Genomic DNA, 21,617 nt, shown 5'->3' on the forward strand with positions numbered 1-21,617 from the left:
GCTACCAACAGTGGTGCACTAGTATTTATTTTATTGGGCATTTATCATGCGCCTACACACGTGTGTCTCGAGGCGCAACAAGGCAAGAGGGTGGGGAGAGGAACAACAGGCCTTGTACATTCAGATCGTGCAATTGCAGGTTATTTATAACGTGCTTTATACCGAGATCGTTCTCAAGCACAGATCCGGGATTCGAACCTGTGTTGAACAGCGTGGTCTTGCTTCCAAGTCCCGCGTGTTGCCACAGAGCTATCGTCCCATCACAAGTGGGGAAAAAAGGATGGGGAACATCGCACTGGAACTAGAGACATTGCCCATCAGGATTCACAGACAGATCAGAGGACAAGGGATGTCTGCACATTGCCATGTGGAAGAAATAATGTTCAATCTAGGACTAAGGCAAAAGTCTCCCCCCATGACAAGGCATGGGGTGTTGCAGTTCTCCTGAATCACAAGTGTAAATGATACACAGGTGACACACATTGCACCAAAGTTGCAGGATCATGTTTATTAACAGTTCCACGCGTGGGTACACCCCCTTTTGGCGCGGCCGTTTCGCCGCGGGCCGGTTCGGCGCGGCCAGTTCGCCGCCCCCATTTCGGCGCGGGAGCCTTTCTGGCGCCGCCGATTTGGCGCGAGGGACGTTTGGACGTGGCTGACATTGCAGCCACATCTAAACTCCCTCACGCCAAATTTAAAAGCATACTTATTTTCAAATGCAGCACGTTGACAGGAACTGTGCCTGACAACTTGTTGCATTTGAAAATAATTTGGGGTGAAGTGTAGTATTTTTTATTGTGATTTCCCAAATGCTTTATTACTATTTTTTTTATTTGACTGTTCAATTATGCGAGTTAAATATGCAACTTTTGCTGCCTCAGGCACAAGGCCAGTTTGGTCTTGTGGTTAAGTTCCAAGCCTCACAATCTTGCAGGCCATGGTTCGTGGCTGGGATAAAGCTTTTAATGTTATTCTATTTGAAAAAAAAATAATGTGATATTTTGCAAATAGAATAAAATTAAAAGCTTTAGCCCAGCCACGAACCATGGCCTGCAAGATTGTGAGGCTTGGAACTTATCCACAAGACCAAACTGGCCTTCTTCCTGGGGCTGCAAAAGTTACATATTTAACCCCCATGATTGAACAGTCTAATAAAAAGAAATAATAATAAAGCATTTGGGCAATTCACAATAAAAAATAACCCTCTGCCCACTACCAACCCCTCCTCCCACCACCTGCCCACTACCACCTCCCACCACCTGCCAGCTACCCCCTCTCTCCTCCACCCCCTGCCCACTATCACCTACCACCTCCCACCACCTGCCCACTACCACCTCTAACCCCCTGTCAGATACCACCTCTCCCCTCCACCCCCGCAAGATGCCACGAACCACCTGCCCACTACCACCTCTCTCCCCATACCAGGGATTACAGGGATTCGCTGGAGGTAGTGGCCCTGCGGTAAATTCTCTACCCCAGAGTCTTGCAGGCCATGGTTTGTGGATAAACTGAACCTTTCTTTAATTTCCCCTTTTAAATAAAAATAATGTGATATTTTGCAAATACAATCAAATTAAAAGCTTTAGCCCAGCTACGAACCATGGCCTGCAAGATTGTGAGGCTTGGAACTTAACCACAAGACCAAACTGGCCTTGTGCCTGGGGCAGCAAAAGTTACATATTTAACTCCCATGATTGAACAGTCTAAGAAAAAAATAATAATACAGCATTTGATATGATATGATAGTTTATTTATATAGCGCCTATACAAAATGTGTTTCATGGCGCTATATAAATAAACTATCATATCATATCAAATGCTGTATTATTTTTTTTGGGCAATTCACAATAAAAAATACTGAACGACGCAAAACAATGACAATTCCCACCGCCCCCCCCCGCGCCAAAACATCCCCGCGCCCAAATGTCGTGAACTGGGCGCGCCCAATTGTCTCCTGCGCCGAATCGGTCGCGGCGAATTGGCCCGCGCCGAACTGGCCGCGCCTAATCGTCCTGCTCCGCCACGCGTATTCAAAGCACTGGGTGTCATTTACGCAATTACCAATGTAAATTCTGCAGCCTCCTATACCCGAGCGATTGCACTAGGGATCCTGCAGTTGCTCTTGAGAACTTATGGTGTAAAGGTGCGTGTGGTCTAGAGGGATTGGAGTACTACAAATGCAAAACCGTAAATCCCGGTGTACGTCAAATATTCTATGCCCAATTAGAGGCCACCGATTTCCATGCAAGAAAAACACTGTAAGCACTGCCTAGGGATGCAATGTGATCTGAAAATAAACCTTGATTTGGAAATGCACACTGATATTACCCCCTGGATTCTCACTAGCAGAGACTATCCTGCCGGATCCACCTACGCCTTCAGACCATGAGTAGGCTATTAATTGACACCATGATGATTCATAATAACAAAGCAGAAAACATCAATGGGAATAAAAATGCAGGTTTTACTCATATGTTCTATGGCCCACTGCCTTCCTTGATTTCTGCTAGCGGAAACGTGGTGCACCAGGAATAAGCAAAGTGCATCATAGATTAAGATAAATATTCTGTTAACTTACACAGTGCCACCAATGTAGACAAAACAAAGAGGAAATGAAGGCCAGGTGTAAATATGTGGCCAAAAGGAATGTGCGTGATGAATGAGAGCTCATTGCTGGGCACACTGATTCCACTTGGTGCATGCACCTTTATGTTCCAATTTGACCACAGAAAATTATTTAAAATTATGAGCATCCTAGAACACAACTACATTCAGATAAAGGGATCCAAAAATCTATTCACAACTGAAGGAAAAGCGTGCTCCACCAAGTCCCGATTAGTGGAGTAATAATTCACTCGTGGCGAGTGAGAGAGTGAGCTTTGAGCACGTGGAGAATTGAGGGGGCGCGTGTGGCTAGTGGAGCATTGCTCAGACAGATTAGTGGTGCATTGCTCAAACCACTAATTATCATGGACATGAGAGTAAATGTTGCAACAAAAATAAAGTATCTCCAGATATTGCATTACAAAAAATAACTTTGTCTGGTGTTCATGGTGGAAACATGTGGAACTTCAAATACCGGGTTTTACTACCCCAGTATTTACCACTGACGAAACTTTTACTTCTACACAAACATTTTAAAACTCCCATCAGAAAAAAGGGGTGTCCTTAATGTGAGGAATGCTCTATCCCTTCAAGTTGAAGACAATAATTTGCTGGGGACCACCATAGGTGGTGAAAAGGTAGGCCTTGCAAGCTCTTCGCAATGTAATGAACGTGCAGTAACCTGAGGGTCTTGGGGTGATGATGGGCTCACCGCCCTCCCAGCAGTAAAGTATGCATCATGCTGGAAATAAAGCATTCATTGATTCCAAAAATATATATGTATTGTTTTAAAAATATTTTAAAAAACAATGTACATGCCTATTTGGAAGGTGGAAATGGACTGGGTAGAGTTGCAGATCATATCGCTACTGCACCACGTGAAATATTGGCCAAAAAGGGATAGTATCGGTAATTACCACATGTGAACTGCAAAACTCACAAATATGGTTAACAGGTTCCCTAAATCTGTCAAGATCCAACTGTAGAAGGTGAGTTGCCTGACCCCTATGTCTGAATACAAGATTTTTTAGATCTTGATATCAGTAAGTAGTACTTCTGGTGATTTTATTGACCACTTTATGAGAAAGGTTTTTACTGTGCAGACATAATCACAGAGCTCTTCCATGAAATGAGACACAATTAGTTGTAACCCCAATAATAAATGCTTGTCTAATGGGCATTTGTGATCGAGCAATCTTGTTTGGATCCAGAGATACCCAATTTCTGTCACCCAAGCATATGATTTGTATGGTATCGAATCCTTTCTGCTGATTACACGCAGGCTTCTAGAAACTGTACACCACAATGACAGATCGCAAACGTTCCTGCATTAAAAGGTTTACAAACATTTAAGCTGAAGAATTCCATTATGTATCCTAAGTGATCAGCTGAAACACCTGGCCTGTAACCGTTTCGGGATCTCCCCACTGTGCAGCGCTCTGTTGCTGTCCAGCTAGGTTTGCACTTTATATAAATCCCACACATACAAACCCTGATGACATTGCATTATAGACAAAGTCTCACGAACATCAATTGCACGTGAGCAATAAAATATAATTGGTCTCAATGATTGACTTGTTTATTTCCTCACACGGCAATGTTGTGAGTTATGTGGCAAAGGATAGCAACAATTCTTTTGCTTTCAGAAACCTTAGGAACAATAAAGATTTGTAGTTTAAAGAGTATTTTCTTGTTGGCAAATACATAAAACTGTAAAACACTGAATCCGTGCAGTTTCTTTTTTTGACATAACTAAAATGTCTATCTGTTTTTCCACTGCTACTGCGCTTTTTTGGTTCTGAACACGTTAAATGCTGTCAAGAGTTGTGACTGCATAGAATAGTCGAGAAGGTAGCAACAGTAGTTTTGTTCCCCTGAAAGAGCAAATTAGAGTAAATACTGATGTATTGTAGATTCCTCCAAAAGAGGCAGCTTAAGAGTACAGAAGGAAATCATTATCGATTTCTTAGTTACAAATAGTATTAAAAAAATGAGTAGCAGAGTTGCAAGATGGCCGCCGGTAGGAGAGCAACGTAAAGACTGAGCTCTCTCATCCCCTCAGACGCCAAAAGTAAAGCATAGTAGTAAGAATCCCTCCCCAGGCGGGGAAAGTGAATTAAACCGAAAACCTAACGGACCGGCACGATGCGAGCAAGGTGCGTGGAGACCCGTGCATCACTCTAAATTTGGACCGCAGGTTCGATGGCAGGACTCGCTGAGAGCACAGAAGTGCAGGAGGCGAGCACGGAACAGTAGAGGAGGCACTGAGGCCCACTCTGGTGAGGGACAGCGCAATGGAGCAGCCACCGCAGACACGCTCCGCAGCACAAATTAACGCACACAAATCAGAACTATTGAGTCTACTTGCGCCCACTTCCAAGCCCAGAAGCTGGGCCAGGAAACAGGAGCGTTATCTGATGGTTCAAATTATGGACTCACTCGATTCCCTTTATCGGGCAAACTTTATACCATTACTAGAGCAGGTGAAAAAACTGATGGCGGATTGGGGCCCTCCATGGCCGAGATTATGTACTATTTCATGGCTCTTCCGATGGCAATACCGCAGGGATTCCTAAGGAACCTGCGAAAATTGGTGGGAGCCTTCACCTGGAACCACAAGAAACCCAGGGCCTCAGTACAGTTACTTATCTAAGGTGGGATGGGAGTTCCGAACTTTGGTCTACCTGGTGGCACAGATCAGAGAGTTGCAAGAGTGGTTCACGGGCAAGCGCACAAACATGTGGTGCCGGATGGACAGGGCAGTGGTAGGAAGGGGAAGTGCTCTAGCAGCCTAAAGAAGATTGTCCCAAAAATATGTATTTAAGCTGTTTGACAGCACTGGTAGGGGACTCATGGGACAACCTGCTAACCTCCCCGCTAACGACCCGATTCAGGAACCCACAGTTTACACCAGGACAGGAAAAAGGAGCATTTGCCAAATGGAAGAGGTTGGGGTGTCATAAATTAAGGGACATGTTCGAAAAAAGGGGAAATCAAATTATATGAGCAATGTAAGGAACAAGTTACTTACCTGTAACTGTTGTTCTCCAGCATGGGTCTGGCATGGATGCACATGCTCATGAATATTCCCCGTCGTCAGGCTGGGAATCCTCGGTAAAGAAAAAATCAGTTTCAGTTTAATTTCTGGACTGTCTTTCTCCTAATAACCAATCACTGGTCTCTGGGTCATACTGCCCCCAGCCAGTGACTGCCCTCTACCTAAGCCCATCCTCTGGCAGCCATCGTCAGATTTGGTAGCACGTAAAGTGGCAGTAGGACCAGGTGAAGAGCCACAGAGGGGTAGGAGGGAGGGTTCGCATGTGAATCCATGCCAGACCCATGCTGGAGAACAACAGTTACAGGTAAGTAACTTGTTCCTTCTCCAGCATGGGGTCTGGCATGGATTCATATGCTCATGAATATAAGAATACATAGCAGTAAACACATGCGCAACCACGGGAGGTGGCAAGGCTCAACATTAAGCATTTCATCAACTCAACATTAAGCAACTCTGACCTCCTCACCAGGCCCACCTTCAGGCGAACAGGTTGCGCAGCACTGCCTGGCCGACCCTGGACTCCTCCCTGCAATCCTGGTCGACGCAGTAGAATCTTGTGAAGGTGTGCGTCGACCTCCACGTAGCAGCCCTGTAGATGTCCAGCGGGGGTACGCCAAACAAGAACGCCGTGGTAGCAGCGATCGCTCTGGTCGAATGGGCTCTCGGACGGCCGGGAAACAGTCGGTTTGCCAACTGATGACAGTGCATGATGCAGCCGGAGAGCCATCTGAAAATGGAAGCCTTCGAGAGGGCCTTCCCTTGGTTCACAGGTCCAAAGTTCACAAACAGTTGTGATGTCTTCCGAAGGCTCTTCGTGCGGTCCACGTAGAACTTCAGCGCTCTAGCTACATCCAGCGAGTGCAAAGTCCTCTCAGGCGGTGACAAAGGCGACGGGAAGAAAACAGGTAACACCAAGGTCTCGTTGAGATGCAAGTCCAACGGCACCTTGGGCATGAAGGAGGGGTGTGTCCTCAGCACCACCCTCGTCTTGTTGAAAGTCAGGCATGGAGGTTTACAGGAGAGGGCCTGGATCTCTCCCACTCGTCGTGCAGAGGTGATGGCCACAAGAAACGCCATCTTCCACGACAGGAACTTCAACGGCGCCGAATGCAGTGGCTCGAATGGCGGCCCCATGAGCCTGCTCACCACCACGTTGAGTTCCCACGCCGAGGCTGGAGCCTTCACCGGTAGGAACTATCGGAACAGTCCTTTCATAAACTCCTTCACCAGGCGATGGGACCACAGAGATGATCGTCCCGGAGTTCTGGTGTAGCGGGAGATCGCCGCTAGGTGCATCTTGATGGAGGCGTGCGCAAGCCCCGCCTTGGCCAGGGACAGTAGGTACGGCAGGACCTGGGGAGCTGTAATCCGCAGAGGGTTAATCTTCTGTGCGCTGCACCATACACAGCACCTCTTCCACTTATGTCCATAGCACTTGAGAGTCGAGGACGCCCTGGCCTTTGCAAGCACCTCCTTGCATTCCACTGGGATATCGTACCCTCCAAACTCTAGTGCTGCAGGAGCCAGGGCTGCAAGTTCAACGACCCGGGTCGTGGTGGTGGATGGCGCCTCCTTCTCTGGCGAGGAGATCCGCATCTGTTGGCAGTTTGACTGGGGGGGGACGACGCTGACATGTCCAGAAGGTCCGGGAACCAGGTCTGTCTCGGCCACACCGGTGCGACGAGGATCATCCTGCACCGAGACCGTCTGAGTTGATTGATGAGTCGCAGCAGCAACGGCAACGGTGGGAATGTATACAGGAACAGGCCGTCCCAGGGGAATGAGAAGGCATCGCCCATGCTCCCCAGTTGGGGAAACCTGCTGGCGAACCTCCGACACTTGGTGTTCATCGCCGTCGCAAATAGGTCGATCTGGGTATTGCCCCATCGTTGGAATAGCAGATCCACTTGATCCTACCGCAGTTCCCACTCGTGGCACGAGCGCAGCTCCCTGCTGAGTGAGTCGGCGATGGTGTTCTTTATTCCTGCCAGGTGGAAGGGCACCAGAAACATCTCCTGGGCGACGGCCCAGTGCTACAGATCCTGTGCTTCCTTGGATAGGGCTGGGGATCTGGTACCTCCCTGCTTCTGGATGTAGAACATTGTAGTGGTGTTGTCGGTGAAGATCCTCACCACCTTGCCCTTGAGGGACTGACGGAACAACCTGAGGGCCCAGAACACGGCCCGGAGCTCCAGTACGTTGATGTGGAGTGACCTCTCCTCCGGTGTGCGCTCCCCACCCCTCCAGGGAGGCGTCCGTCGTCACCGTCTCCTGATGTGCCGGGGTCTGGAAGTCCATACCCGCCGCCAGATGCGCGCGAGTGCCCCACCACCCGATCGCTTGGCGGAAGGTCTCGTTGAGCGAGATCCTGTCTTCGAAGCTGCCCGCCGCTTGCATCCAACGGGTGTCAAGGAACTCTTGCAGTGGACGCATCCGTAGCCTGTACCGGCGCACGAGGTAGATGCACGAGGACATCCTGCCGAGAAGGGACTTGACGGATCTCACCTTGGCCACGTCCATGGTCGACAGCCGCTGCACCTTGCCCAGAATGGCCTTCGTCCTTTCCTCCGACGGGGAGACCACTCACTCCACTGTGTCGAGCCTGGCTCCCAGGAACAGGGCGACTTGTGACAGAACCAGGTGGGATTTTGTGAAATTGATGGAGAATCCCAGATCCCTGAGCAGTTGGACGGTCTTCACTGTATGCTCGACGGCGAGTTCTCTTGTCCTTGCTCGGATGAGCCAGTCGTCCAGATGAGGGTAGACGTGGATCCCTTGCAGGCGCAGCCGCGACGCCACCGGTGCTAGGCACTTGGTGAATACCCTGGGCGCCGACTTCAATCCGAAGGGAAGGGCCTTGAACTGGTAGTGCCGCCCTTGGACCACGAATCTGAGAAACTTTCGGTGTCCTTTTAGAATGGGGATGTGGAAGTATGCATCCTCCAAGTCCAGCAACGACAGGAAGTCGCCTTCCTCCAGCTGCCCCAGTACGTGCTGGAGGGTGACCACCCAGAAGTTCTGGGACTTGATGTACTTGTTTAAACGAGGAAGGTCCAGGATGGGTCGCCACCCACCGGTCTTCTTTCTTACAAGGAAGTATCGTGAGTACACTCCGGAGCCCCGGAGCCTCTTTGGGACGAGCTTGATGGCTCCTTTCTTCAGCATCGCCTTACTTCCAGCAGCAGTTGAGGGACGTGATTTTCCTTCCTGGCCACGGGTGGAATGCGGATGCGGGGGTACTTCTTTAGAAACTCGAGAGTGTGTCCGCGGGCCAGGGCATCCAGCACCCATCGGTCGGTGGAGAGGGACTCCCACACGCTGACAAACTTCACCAGCCGGCCTCCCACTGGGGTGCGCAGGTGGGGGCCCGACGCTACGGCCGGTTCAGTGCTGCTTGGCAGTGGCCTTGCCGCCTTGGCCTCCTTGGCGACGACGAAGAGATCCTCCTAACTTGCCGCGTCCTCTGTAGGCCTCCTGGGACGAGGAGCGGGCCCCCTGGCGGTATGTCGAGGAGTCGCTGCCAAATCCTTTGGCGGCAACTTGCTTGCCTCAGGAGTTCCGAAAGGGCGGCCATCGTTGCTGCAAAACTCCCAAGGCCCGGGGCGTCTCTGTGTCGGCCTTGATGGCCTGCAGTGACTCGTCCACTGTCTTGCCAAACAGTTTGTTCCCATCGAAAGGCATGTCCAAAACTCTGGTTTGCACGTCCTGGCGGAAATCCGTTGCCTTAAGCCAACCACGCCCGCGAAGGCAAACACTGTTGCCCATCTGGCGGAAACCGGTGTCAGAAACATCCGTGGCCACCGTTATGGCGTGGTCCGACGCCACCCCGCCTTCCCGCAAGATCTCCAGGGCCTCAGCCCTCTTGTCGTCCGGGAGGAAATCCAGCAGAGGAGCGATCTTAAACCACAGCTCCCTGTCATAGCAGGCCACAATCGCGAGGACATTGGCCGCTTTGATCGTCGTCGCCGCCGACGAGATGACCCATTGTCCCATGGCGTCCAGTTTCTTCCCCTCGCTGTCCGGCGGGGAAGTCAAAGCCATCGCCCCTGCTGCTTTCTTCTTGGCCGCCACCGAGACGACCGAATCCGGGGTCGGCTGCGCCCTAAGGCACATGGGGGCGGAATCCGGGACTCGGTACTTCTTCTCGTACTGGTCTCTCTTGGCAGGAGTTGTAGACGGGTTCTTCAGAAGCGAAAGCCCCTCATCCCAGATGTCATCAAGAAATGGGACCGAGAGAGCCGTCTTCCTTTTGGCCTCACGCCGTTGATAGAGGAAACCTTCCTTCTTCTGTTCTTCGGGGCAGAGCTGGAAGAGCTCGGATGCCCTGGCGATCATGGCTTGGAAGGAGCCAATTTCGTCGGGTGGGGAGGCCCGAGGAGGTGGTGACGGAAGGCCCATCCCGTCGTCACCACCATCGTCATCCGTCCCCGTCGTGGCTGTCTCTGTTCCCGTGTCATCCCTCGGGTCAGGGGAAGGAGATTAAGGCTGCAAAGGCTGTGATGTCTGGAAGGGCGGGGGAGGGATGAGTTCTCCTCCACTTGCTTGGAGGACTTCCCAACAGTCCAGGCTCCGCTGGATCTTCCGTCGGAGGTAAGGGCAACCTCGTCCTTATCGCTGTACACAAGGCCTGGATCGGCATCAAGATTGCTCCTGAGTTGTCCTGTGGCCCAGGTGTCGGCTGTGACGGTGCGACTGTTGGGGAGTGGAATCCTCCTCGACCACGAGCCCCTCGTCGGCACCACCGTCGCTTTCTTCGTCCGCCTTGTCGGGATCCGTCCCGTGGGACCGGACCTCCTCGAACTTTCTGTTCACGATCTTCGCGACTCCAGCCTGCTCCTCCTCAGAGGCTGTATCTGTGTCCGTGATGGCCACGGGCCCCTCTATTTCCAATGGGTTTTTCACGGGGGTCTTATCGATGGGCTGAAAAGAGGATTCCCTCCGCGGTGGCAGGGAAACTCTGGGCCCTGAGGTTACCTCTACTGGGGTAGCCTCCACAGGCTTCGCCAGGGCCACCACGACTCCCTTGATAGAGGCCTTAGCTGGATGAATCAAGGCCTTCACGACTTTGGACGTGCTCGAGGCCTTCACCTTGGGGGGAGGGTCACGGCCTCGCTCCCCCTCGGCTGTCTACGTCGGGATCGATTGGGACTTCTCCCGAAGCATACCCGGGTTCTCCAATTTCCTCTTCCCCGTGCCAGAGCGTTTGCTCGTGGTTGATGGCGTTGGTGAAAGTGCGCCCTGCCTTGCAGCCGAGGAGCCCGACCGATCGGCGCTCCCGGTGCCCGCGGACTCAGGGTGGTTTGCCTTTTGTTGGGCCCCTGTCGCCGGGGCGCCCTCCAAGTACTTAGAAGACTGCTCGGACTTCTTCTTCTTCTCACCTACCGCTGGGCTCTTCCCTTCCAGCCAGTTGGTGAGGCGGATACGCCGATCCTTCATAGTCCGTTCCGACATGTTCTTGCAAAACGCACAGTCCTTCTCCACGTGCATTTTGTCTTCGTGAAGGCAGTAGAGGCATCTAGAATGCTCGTCCTCAAAGACATTCTGCAATCCGCATCCAGGGCAGCTCCTGAACAGCTTGATCCGGGTGTCGTGTTTCCTTTGTCCTGGGCCATGTCCACACGGGGTAGGCCTCAAAGATCTTCTGGAATCCTCCAAGAAGCGAAACTCGACGAACACTTCGCCCTTGAGGGGTGTAGAAAATTCCGAAACGGGTCCCCGTTGATCGGAAGTAGAAACGGTGGAGCTTGAGGCTCGATTGACCGAAAAAATTAGATTAAACTCTTTGAAAAATCACAAAACGCAGTAAAAGCTCGAGAGCCATAGCACGAGGACTCCCAACACTTGAACGTGCAGTAAAAATCTGACGATGGCTGCCAGAGGAGGGGATTAGGTAGAGGGCAGTCATTGGCTGGGGCCAGTATGACCCAGAGACCAGTGATTGGTTATTAGGAGAAAGACAGTTCAGAAAGGAAACAAACTGATTTTTTCTTTACCGAGGATTCCCAGCCTGACGACGGGGAATATTCATGAGCATGTGAATCTATGCTAGACCCCATGCTGGAGAAACAAGATTTCAACTTGGGAGAGGGGGGGAGAGGTTTCGATATTCACAATTGAGACATTGGCTCCTGAACTCTTCGTTTAAATCGGCAGCCACAAAGGACCTTACCCCCTTAGAGAGGTATGTTAAAACAGACACAGGGAAGAAACACCTGGTGGGAACATTATACAAAATCGCGGCGGAGGAGCAGGGGACTCCAAAATCGGGGTACATGACCCAATGGGAAACAGCGATGGACCACCAAGTGGAGGAGGAACGATGGGCACAATTTGGGCAAACATTCCCAAACTTACAAGGGCCATGCAGGTACAGGAATTGTGGGTCAAAGTCATGATCCAATGGCATCTTACACCTGAAAAACTGCTTAAGTTCTACCCATCCACATCAGAGCTGTGCTGGAGGGGATGTAGGATGGTGGGATCCTGGAAACATATATGGTGGAAATGCCCCACGCTATAGGTGTTCTGGGATATGGTGAAGGTGGCAATTGAGATCTTTAGTCAACACGAGGGGGGGGGGGCAGTGAGGGAAGGATTATTGGAGATGGGCACAGTATTGGAGAACCTACCCTCGAGAACGCAAACAAAAGCATTTGTAATCTTGATGGTGGCAGCTATGTTACTAGTGGCACGCAAACGGAAACAGAAAGAAGCCCCAACGGAACATGAATCAGTGGGCAAGATATGGAACTTTGTGGCTCTAGAATGGGTAACCAATACGATTCAGGCGGAACACCAAAAATTCTTGATGGACTGTGACATCGTTTTGCAATATCTGCAAAGAGACTCGAGAACTGCTAGAAGTCCTAGGAGACTGCAGCTGTTGGGGTAAACCTTGGTACGAAACCAGGGAGATGGCTCCACTCAGTGCCTGTAAGGACCTGACGAGTATGCTTGGGGGCTGCCCAGGGAAATTGGGAGGAGATGAAGCAGACAAAGAGAGGACATGAGAAGACCGCGTTAAAGACTGTAGAAACACGAGGTGGAGGATGACTTAATGGAAAAGGTTAAGAGAGTTGTCATGTTATGAAGACAATGCACATAAAGGCTGGTTTTGCCATGTTGGTGTTGGGGATAGGGTGGAGAGAGTGGGGGAAAGGGCGGGCAGGATGGAGGGATGGGGTGTTAAAGGGGAATATTGATATGATCTTGGAAATGGCAATAAAAAGTATGGAGAAAAAAATGAGTAGCAACATACGCTCATAGAACCATGAACACATCAGCCAGTCAACGCCTGACACACTAAGAACACACAGGCTACACAACATCTCCATCAAAGGCACTCAGCTTTGCTAACCCCCCTTGATATATTGTAACATTTTGAAGTGCTGCCTGCGAAAATACCCTTTTTCAATGAATGAAGGGAGAGTTCCTGACATGAATCGTGTACGCATTGTTCGATTATTGTGTTTGGCCCCTGTGCTGCAAAATGTTATTTGGCTAAAAGTGGAATACATAGTTTAATGTTCAAGAATATGAATGACTAATATATTTTCATATGTGGGATCAGGAAAGTGTTAAAACAATAACATAATCCTTTTCTTATTGCCTTTGAATATTATAAAACATTGAGAGAGATTTTTACATTAAAGGAGGAACAAAATACACGGTGGTATTTCATCATGTGCGTGATCAGGATTAGTAACCTCGATTGATCATGTTAACATCTAAAATATGCTTCATATTGTTAGTAAGGACCTAACGTAGACAAGTGCATTGCGAAGAATCTTACAATTTGCAAAAGGAAATGTTTCAGATATCTCATTTGTTGTATTGTACTTGTTGCAATTCACTCTCATTCACGCCGATAGGGGCATGGATTGAGCCCTTTTCCAGCATTGGACTTTGCTACCAGACCTTGAGGCATATTTAGTGATCAGGAAGCGCTATGGCCCCATTTAAGAAATGTTCCTGTTGAGACTGCCCCTCCCCCTTTTTCCTGATTCCTTATTGCAGGTTTGCTATGCTTTCCAGGGTTTTCCTACTTCCAGCCTTTACTCTGTTTCGCATGAGCCAGCATTATTCCAGTGGGCCCCTGTTCTTGGACACCACAGTTCTGGCATATTCTGTACTGCGGTGACCCCTTTTTTCTGAGCTTGCTCCACTTGGACAATATTCTGCTTTTGAGTTCTGGTTCCCGTCTCTCAGTGGAGGTTTTAGTGTTCGTCCATGGCTTTGTTTCCTTGGTTTCCTTCTCATTTCATTTCCTTCTCTGTCTGGGACGAGGGGGTTTTCGAGTTTGCTCTCGTATTTTTCCTGTCCGCACTCTTGGTTGCTTGATGATTATTGAGTGGGGCGTGCCGTTTGCTTTTCTATCCGGCAGCTGTATCAATGCCTTTGTGTTCCCCTCTGTGCTTAATCATGACTCCTACTTGCGGCTTGTCTAGTGTGATTGTGTATTAAGTTTTATACTCTTTGTTACATTCTTTTGTGTGATTAATATGAATGTATTGGCTTCTTAGACAGTGATTATTGTCCTTGGGACTATTTCCGTTAAGTAACTTGTATAATGCCAGCAAAGTGATCAGCTTCAGAGACCCGGTCATTAATTGTCTAGAAGCTTGATGAGTTTATTGTTATCCTAGAGAACCTCGGAGCGCTTACTGCACATCCCCTTTAGTATTTCTCTATAACCTGGCACAGCTTGGGTGTTAATCTGTGTGAAATATTGATTGAAGAGTGCATTTTCTTGGTGAAACCAGACTCCCTATGTGATCTTGGACACATGTTCCTTGTTGGGTCACGCCACCCACCGTCCAACAGAAGTGGCAATTTAAAGCTGTAGCTTCACAAGGCAATTCACTATATGTGGTAATTAAGGACATACTATGAAGATTGAAATGCTCCTCATCATATACATACCTGAATGTCATTGGCTGGATTCCAATCAATGTCGTACAGAATTAAATGGGATGCCCCAATTAGATTTAGTCCCACACCTCCGGCTTTGGAGCTTAGCAGAAAGATGAAATGAGGCGAATATTTACTATTGAACCCATCCACAATATGTTGTCGCTGAGAGACGGGGGTTTGTCCATCGAGTCTAGTGTAGGTGTATTCATAGTGCTTGCACATTTCTTGAAACATATTTAGAGTCTTGGTGTAGTTTGAGACCAGCACAACCCTGCAAAGGAAGCACAATAAGACAATGTCAGACCCACCATAGCTTGACTCAACCGACACCTGCTGGAAATGGATCGCAGTAGAAGCAGCACGCAGTACCAAGAACATGACTGAAGTAGTCACTCAGAGCAACTTTAGTTTATGGGACCAGACAGAGAGGATTAATTAGCTGGCTTGCCCACACAATCACTAATCATTAGCTGTTGCCAACCCCATAATTAACTGACACATTTTGAAAAGTGGCAAAGACACTAGGGATTCATCAGAAAACTCCAAGGATCTAAGTCATTGGGCCCCATTACGAGGTAGGCGGTAATGGGTTAACAGCGCCGGTAAGGATGCCGGTGCCGTTAACTCCTTATCGCTGCATTACGAGGTCCCTTAGCAGGTCCCGCTAAGGGCAGCTGGTAAAACCAGCCGCCCTTAGCGGGAGTCGTTAAAGGACCAGGGAGCTAACAACGGGCCCGTTATTAACAGGCCCGTTATTAGCTCCCTCCCCATTCCCATTGAGCCCTATGGGGGCCCAAATGGGAATGGGGATGGGTAAATTGAATGAGAAATGACCGGGTCCTCCAAGGTTGGAATGGCCCGGTAATTCCTCATTCAAGGAACCCGGACCAGGACCCGAGTTTGGAGGCAGCCATGCTGCAAATAGCAGCATGGCTACCTCCACACTCGTAATGAGGCCCATGGACACCGACAACGGTGAGGTCACGGTGTAGAACCATGATGCCATTTGGGTAAACACTGTATACCATGCAATTCATAAAAAATGTATGTTGTTTCTAAAACCATGGCATCTCTGTACTTTTCATATTATTGCTGTGAAAGCTTATTGTACAACGCCTTCACACATTTCATACCACCAGTGTTTCTTTAGACCCTGCTTAAAATAATACTGTGTTTCTAAAGACAACATCCACACATGTATGTCTTTATCTCAAACGGCTGTCGTGGACATTGTTCTGACTTGTCAAAAGGTACCTGACATCATTAACGTTCAACGTTACTGTCAAAAATGGATCACTTTTTGCCTAATCCTATAAACAACTCAATCTCCTACAAGATTTACAGGTTGTTGGAGTTAGTAGCGAAAGGAGGTTTGACTAAATAGACTATTACATTTCTCTGGTAAGATCTAAATACCCTTAAGAACTCAAAAATAAAAAAAACGACCAAATTCAAAAGCTTTTAAAACTTAATCTTAGTAAAACAAGCACATGTGTTTTGGAATGTGACCCCCCTCCGACCCCTGAGACTTCCATGAATTTGAAAATCGTTTAGGATTGCCTTGAATAGGTCCAAATGGCCAATGTTGAATGTTACATGAGACCAACCAAGTGAAGTTCACAAGTCCTCCCTACATATATGTTGCAAGTTAAAATTCAGGGTTTCAGATTGTCTGTTTTCTTTTTTTGTACTCTATTGCATCGAGGTACTTGAGGAATTAAGGAGCAAGATTATTGTTGGTCGATATGGGGATGGGTTTGGGTAAAAATAAATCACTCGAAATACACTGTCCTGACAAGGCTTTGGATTCACACCTTGCAAATGGGTAATACGGGCCCTGCGTGTTTCAATTATCTTTGTTATTATACCTCTTTTCTATTATTGTGAACTTCTTTTGAATTATTACTTTTTAGAGCCTACTGGAGATGCCAGATATTTTATCATTTTACTGTTATGTCTGGCCTATATGTTCTTTGGAAAGGGAATAGGAGATTATTCAGGCTATGGGATGATGTTACCTTTAAAGATGGCGATAACTTGGATGTTTTTAAATTAGTAATTAAACAAGGGTGTGGTAGCCTCTCTACTGAGGACGAGCCTGGGTAAAATACCTTGTTCTATGGAATGTCTTTCACCCAGGAGGGTCTACAACAACGGTTCAGCTCACTGCACCCATCCCAGAGGAGAAATACCCATTTGCATATCAGTCTGGTCCTACCCACAAGAGCAGTCCAGCAGCGAAATGCTAGGCAATTCTCCTCTGAACAAGAGTACCATCAGCAACCCCAGATGCGTGTTTTGGGCTTGTTGGGCCTCCTCAGTGAGGTGAAGCTGAGCCTCTCTGGGGCACAGTGAGCAAGGGGTCCATATCTGGATTACTTGGGGGTGAAACCCCGAGTTTTACACATTAAACAAGGGTGTGGGAGCCCCTCTACCGAGAACAAACATGGGTCAAATACCCCGTTCAATGGAATTTGTACAGCTTGGAGTTCCATAGAAAATGGTATTCGACCCATGTTCGTTCTCTGTAGAGGGGGTCCCACATCCTTGTTTAGTTTTTAAATTAGTATCTTTGAATGGTCGGGGTGTTATCTTAATCTAACACAAAAAATTGAGAACCTTCCTCATTCGTTCAGTTCGTAATGCCTATTATTGGCAAAATGTCCCTACAGAAAAGGCCAAGTCACCCTGCCTCTACCCACTGACCTTAAACAAAGGTGGTGAGCAGCCTATCTAAACAGGGTAAAGGACAAGAGAACTGACCCTATCGCCTCAATTTCTTAATTCATCCCAAGTGCTCTCAATGACATACAGATCCTTTACCTTTCAACAACAGTGTTTTTTAGAATGTATTGTGCATCCAACCACAATCGAGTCCTTACTGTCACCCTTAATAATCTTGCATGACCAGCAAGATTATCACAGGTTGAAAGTCCCTTGCTTTTATTACTCCCCCTCACATGTGAAGAATAAAAATCTTAAATCCATAGCATGATTAAAAACCAAAACTTCAACTATTCTAGTGAAACCAGGAGTCCCCCCCCTTACATGGGTGCTACTACTCCAGTCCACGTATGATATTGTAGCGGACCTCCATCCTCCAGAGACTGCAAGCTATCAATGTCTCAGTGGTGTTTCTACAAGAAACTAATTTGATCTTAAATGACAAAAAGAGACTTTCAACCAAATCATTTCTGAGATATTACTGTGCCTCTATTGGCAGGAAAAAGGGAGGGACAGTCATCCTCATCCCGAACCCTTTTCCATGGACAAAAGACCCTGCAAGCAAACTACTACTAGTCAAGGGGAATGTAAGAGCCTAAATGTTTTAGTTTGTATCACTGCATGCGCCAAATGAAAGCCAGGAGGCCTTTTTACCGGCTTCATTACTAAGGTGGGACAATTAATTGAGGGAGACATTATAATAGGTGAGTACATTAAATGTGTTTTTGACCGAATGCTGAATAAGATGTTCCTTCCTACTCGGGCTTCCTGGTGATCACAAAAATGTTTTTCACTGATAGAACCAGGAGGTTTTTGCGTTGGGGGAAAGGAATTACACCCATTCTTCTTCCACACACCGGGATTTCTCAAGAAAAGATTTGTTTATGGTGTCTAACACCTACATACCTAAAATTGTGAGTGTAGATATTGGTCCTAGGGTGTTCTCTGATCGTGCCCTTGTTATTTTTTATATAATTGGCATGTCATCTAGCCTGATCCATAAACAATTTATTACTCCGTGACCCCATGATGACGCTTCACATAGCAAATACCTCGAACATTTACTTTAGAGAAAATGGCAATGGAAATCTAGATGCAGGCAGGAAAATCAGTTCCGAAAGCGAAATATTAAGCAAAACAGTGGTTGTAATAGCCAGGAAAAGCCAAATGCAAACATTAAAGAGGAGGTTAAACAGTAGAGACAGAACACAAAGTATTTCTATGAGTTTGAGGGAACTTAAATTAGCAAGGACTCCACTAGAATCAAACACAATTGATAATTCTTCAAGGCCGCTATTGTACACGAAACACTAAAGGTAATAAAGCAAATAAATGGTTAGCTAATAAGCTCCGTAGTATATCCTCCCGTAATTGTACACCATGCCGTAAGGATGATCAGAGATGCACATTAACAGACGACAAAAGAAAGGAGACATAATGGTAGACCACAGTGAATTCTCAGGCTTTTTATCTTCAGTCCCCCTCCATTAACTGTCTCAACCCGACAGATGCACTAGAGCACCCATTTTGACAGAAGAAGTAGAACAAGGGAAGGGATTAGAACTTCAAGACTATCCATGAACCTCACCTCGCCAAATTAAACACTCATTCAATGCCTTTGGCTCAGGGACCCCTTCAATCGCTAAATCTGCTACTGTCTTTATATTAATATCAAGAAAAGATCCCAAAGAATGTACCTCCTATTGCCCCCATCTCTCTTCTTGATGGCAAACGCTAATATGTATGCAAAAATCTTTGCTACACACTTGATGATAGCTTTGCCCTCTCTGGTAAATTCCAGTCAAACTGTATGTATAGCAGGCAGGAGAACTCACAACAATATTAGGCAGGTGATCACTCTGGTGCAATCTGGATCATAATCGAGACAAAGGTTTGCAGTCTTAGGGCTTGATGCTCACAAAGTGTTTGATAGCTTGAACTGGAAATATTTGGAGAACACCATGAGAGCGTTTGGTTTTTTACAAACTTTCAAATCCTATACACCAAATTGAAGTTCAACCGTTCATGAGCTAACTCTGTGAGAACAGAAAGAGGTACGGAACAAGGATACCAGTTATCACCCTAATATTTTCCTTGGCGATAGAACCGTTGTCTCAGTTCATCCACAGTAACTTAGAGATTAAAGGGGTGTTATGTCAGGGAACATACCATATATTACCATATATTAGCATTATATGCAGATGATATTATACTGTTCCTGGGAGAAGCGCTTTCTTTGCTCCCAATAGTGATATCCTATTTAAATCATTTTGGAAATGTTTCTGGCTTTAGGATCAATGTTCCTAAATTAGCTAGTATGAATATCCATGAATCCGCAGAAATAGTAGCTTTATTAAAGGCCCAGGTTCTCATTTAAATGGACCAACGCCACCCATAGATTATTTGGGTGTATAAAGCACACCAACATACGATAATCTATGCAACGCTAAACTTCCTGATCTATGGGAAAAGAGTATGGCACATTTAAATAAATTAAAACATCAGGAAATCTCATTGCTAAGGCCTTTATTAGCAATCCCCATTCCCATTCCTACTACAATAATCAAGCAACTACAAGGGGAAATCTTTACATTTATATGGGCGAAGAAGTTCCCTAGGATTTCGAGCATGCTACCTCTCAAGGAGGTGGTGAGGGAATCAGGTATACAAAGCTAACTAATCGATGCCCATATTATTCATATACTCGATTAGTCATCCTCACAAGGAAACAAAAAATGTAAGTAATCAAGCAGGAAATGATGAAGTGTCACTTGACGCCTGGCATTTTGCTCTACAGGTCAAAGGGCATTGGTGGAGGAAATTAGTATCCTCTACCCAATGCTCATTACAATATTGGGCTAAAGGATGCAGAGTACTAAAAACAGTGCTTGGCCTAGGCCCATTTACACCAGTCTCACAAAATTTAAATTTAGCCGGGCCTGGTTAAAAACTCTTATGCCAAACAGGAAGCGCCGGAAACCTGGACTCTGGGGAAACTATACATGGGGGCACATTTCTCCAATAAAAAGAGTAATTTCTAATACCAGAAACCGAACACTTTCAACAACTGAGTGATTGGGTATTGCGAGAAACCTGAGGGTGTTCTCCCAAGCAGACCTAAGTAAACCCTTATTCAGGTGGCCAGGGCTGGCACTCTCAGATCCCAACCTTGTGGGTGGGCGCGCGAGGGAGGTTCACCTGGATAGGGGTACCCAGGGTTATGCTCAGGTGGATGCCCCAGGTGAAATGCAATATGTTACCAGGGGAGATGAGGAGAGTGAGATCCATGAGATCTTTATGGGCTGTGCCACATCTGCCCCCCTTCTTCCCATTAGATCTCTCCGGCCGAGATCCAACAACCCCTCTATGCGTAATCAATCCTCCAAAGTCCCAATTTCCATTACACCCAAAAAGCATAACTCCCAGAATTATTGTTTCACCGGTCTTCATTCGAGTACTCCCCATCCTCCTTCCTCCTGTCCCTCTGATTATTTTCCGTATTCCCAACATGATAAGACAAAATACTGTGATTCCCACTATCCCCTTTGATCATGTCAAGACCCCAGCTATTCCCATTTACCCCGCAAACCCTACCAATCCTGTCCCCCGGATTGTCATCTTCCAAAATCCCAACTTATTAGGACAGACCACTACCATTCCCACCATTCCCTATGTTCTGTTCTTCATCCCGGTCATTCTCGTCCTTTACACAAACCTTCCTTATCCCGTCCTGTAGGATACTCTGGCACTCCAACCCCCGCCCCCCTTTTCAACACAAATACTTTCACACCTAAAAAAATGGACGGATGTTAAACCTGTGTACCCGACATGTCCCAACCTGAGGGTCAGGCAATTGACTCAAATCACACCCACCTGACAGCCCTTCCTTTTCCCCACAGGGATAAAATGTGGAGCCAGAGAGCACACAACAAGCAAGGCGAGTACTGCAGACAGCACAATGAGACAGCTACAATGCAGCAGTTCAAGAGAAGGAGGAAGGCGGCAGGAATCAAGAGGGTGGCGAGTAGAGAAGTGACCTTGCCCTTTTTGTCCCAGACCTGCAGAACCTTTGTGGAAGAGAGCCTAAAACCACGAACAATAGCACAGTGTCCTGCAGCAGATGTCAATGGTACATGGGGCAAACCTATGCCAATAAGCAGGAGCGAGGGAAGCTCACGCGCCCATATTACCAGGCTTGACTCCACAGAGGCAACAGCCAAGCGGTTCATCACAGCCGGTGAGTCGAGGGGAGAGCCGATAAGAACCACGCTGGGTTGAGTGAGAATCGCGAAGTGCCAACTTTTGAACTGTAAAAAGT

General features: G+C 47.5%; 1 protein-coding gene across 3 annotated transcripts in view; it reads right to left on the bottom strand.

The window, feature by feature from the left end:
* Nucleotides 1-21,617, bottom strand: part of RAD54B (RAD54 homolog B) — a 1,336,679-nt gene that overhangs the window by 149,141 nt on the left and 1,165,921 nt on the right. For all 3 annotated transcript variants that reach the window (XM_069621363.1, XM_069621365.1, XM_069621364.1), the window contains one exon: nucleotides 14,585-14,846. In XM_069621363.1, coding sequence (XP_069477464.1) covers nucleotides 14,585-14,846 — 262 coding nt within the window. The remainder of the gene's footprint in view (nucleotides 1-14,584; nucleotides 14,847-21,617) is intronic.

This window comes from Ambystoma mexicanum, chromosome 5q, assembly GCF_040938575.1.
Source record: "Ambystoma mexicanum isolate Mex_15411 chromosome 5q, UKY_AmexF1_1, whole genome shotgun sequence".
Lineage (NCBI taxonomy): Eukaryota > Metazoa > Chordata > Amphibia > Caudata > Ambystomatidae > Ambystoma > Ambystoma mexicanum.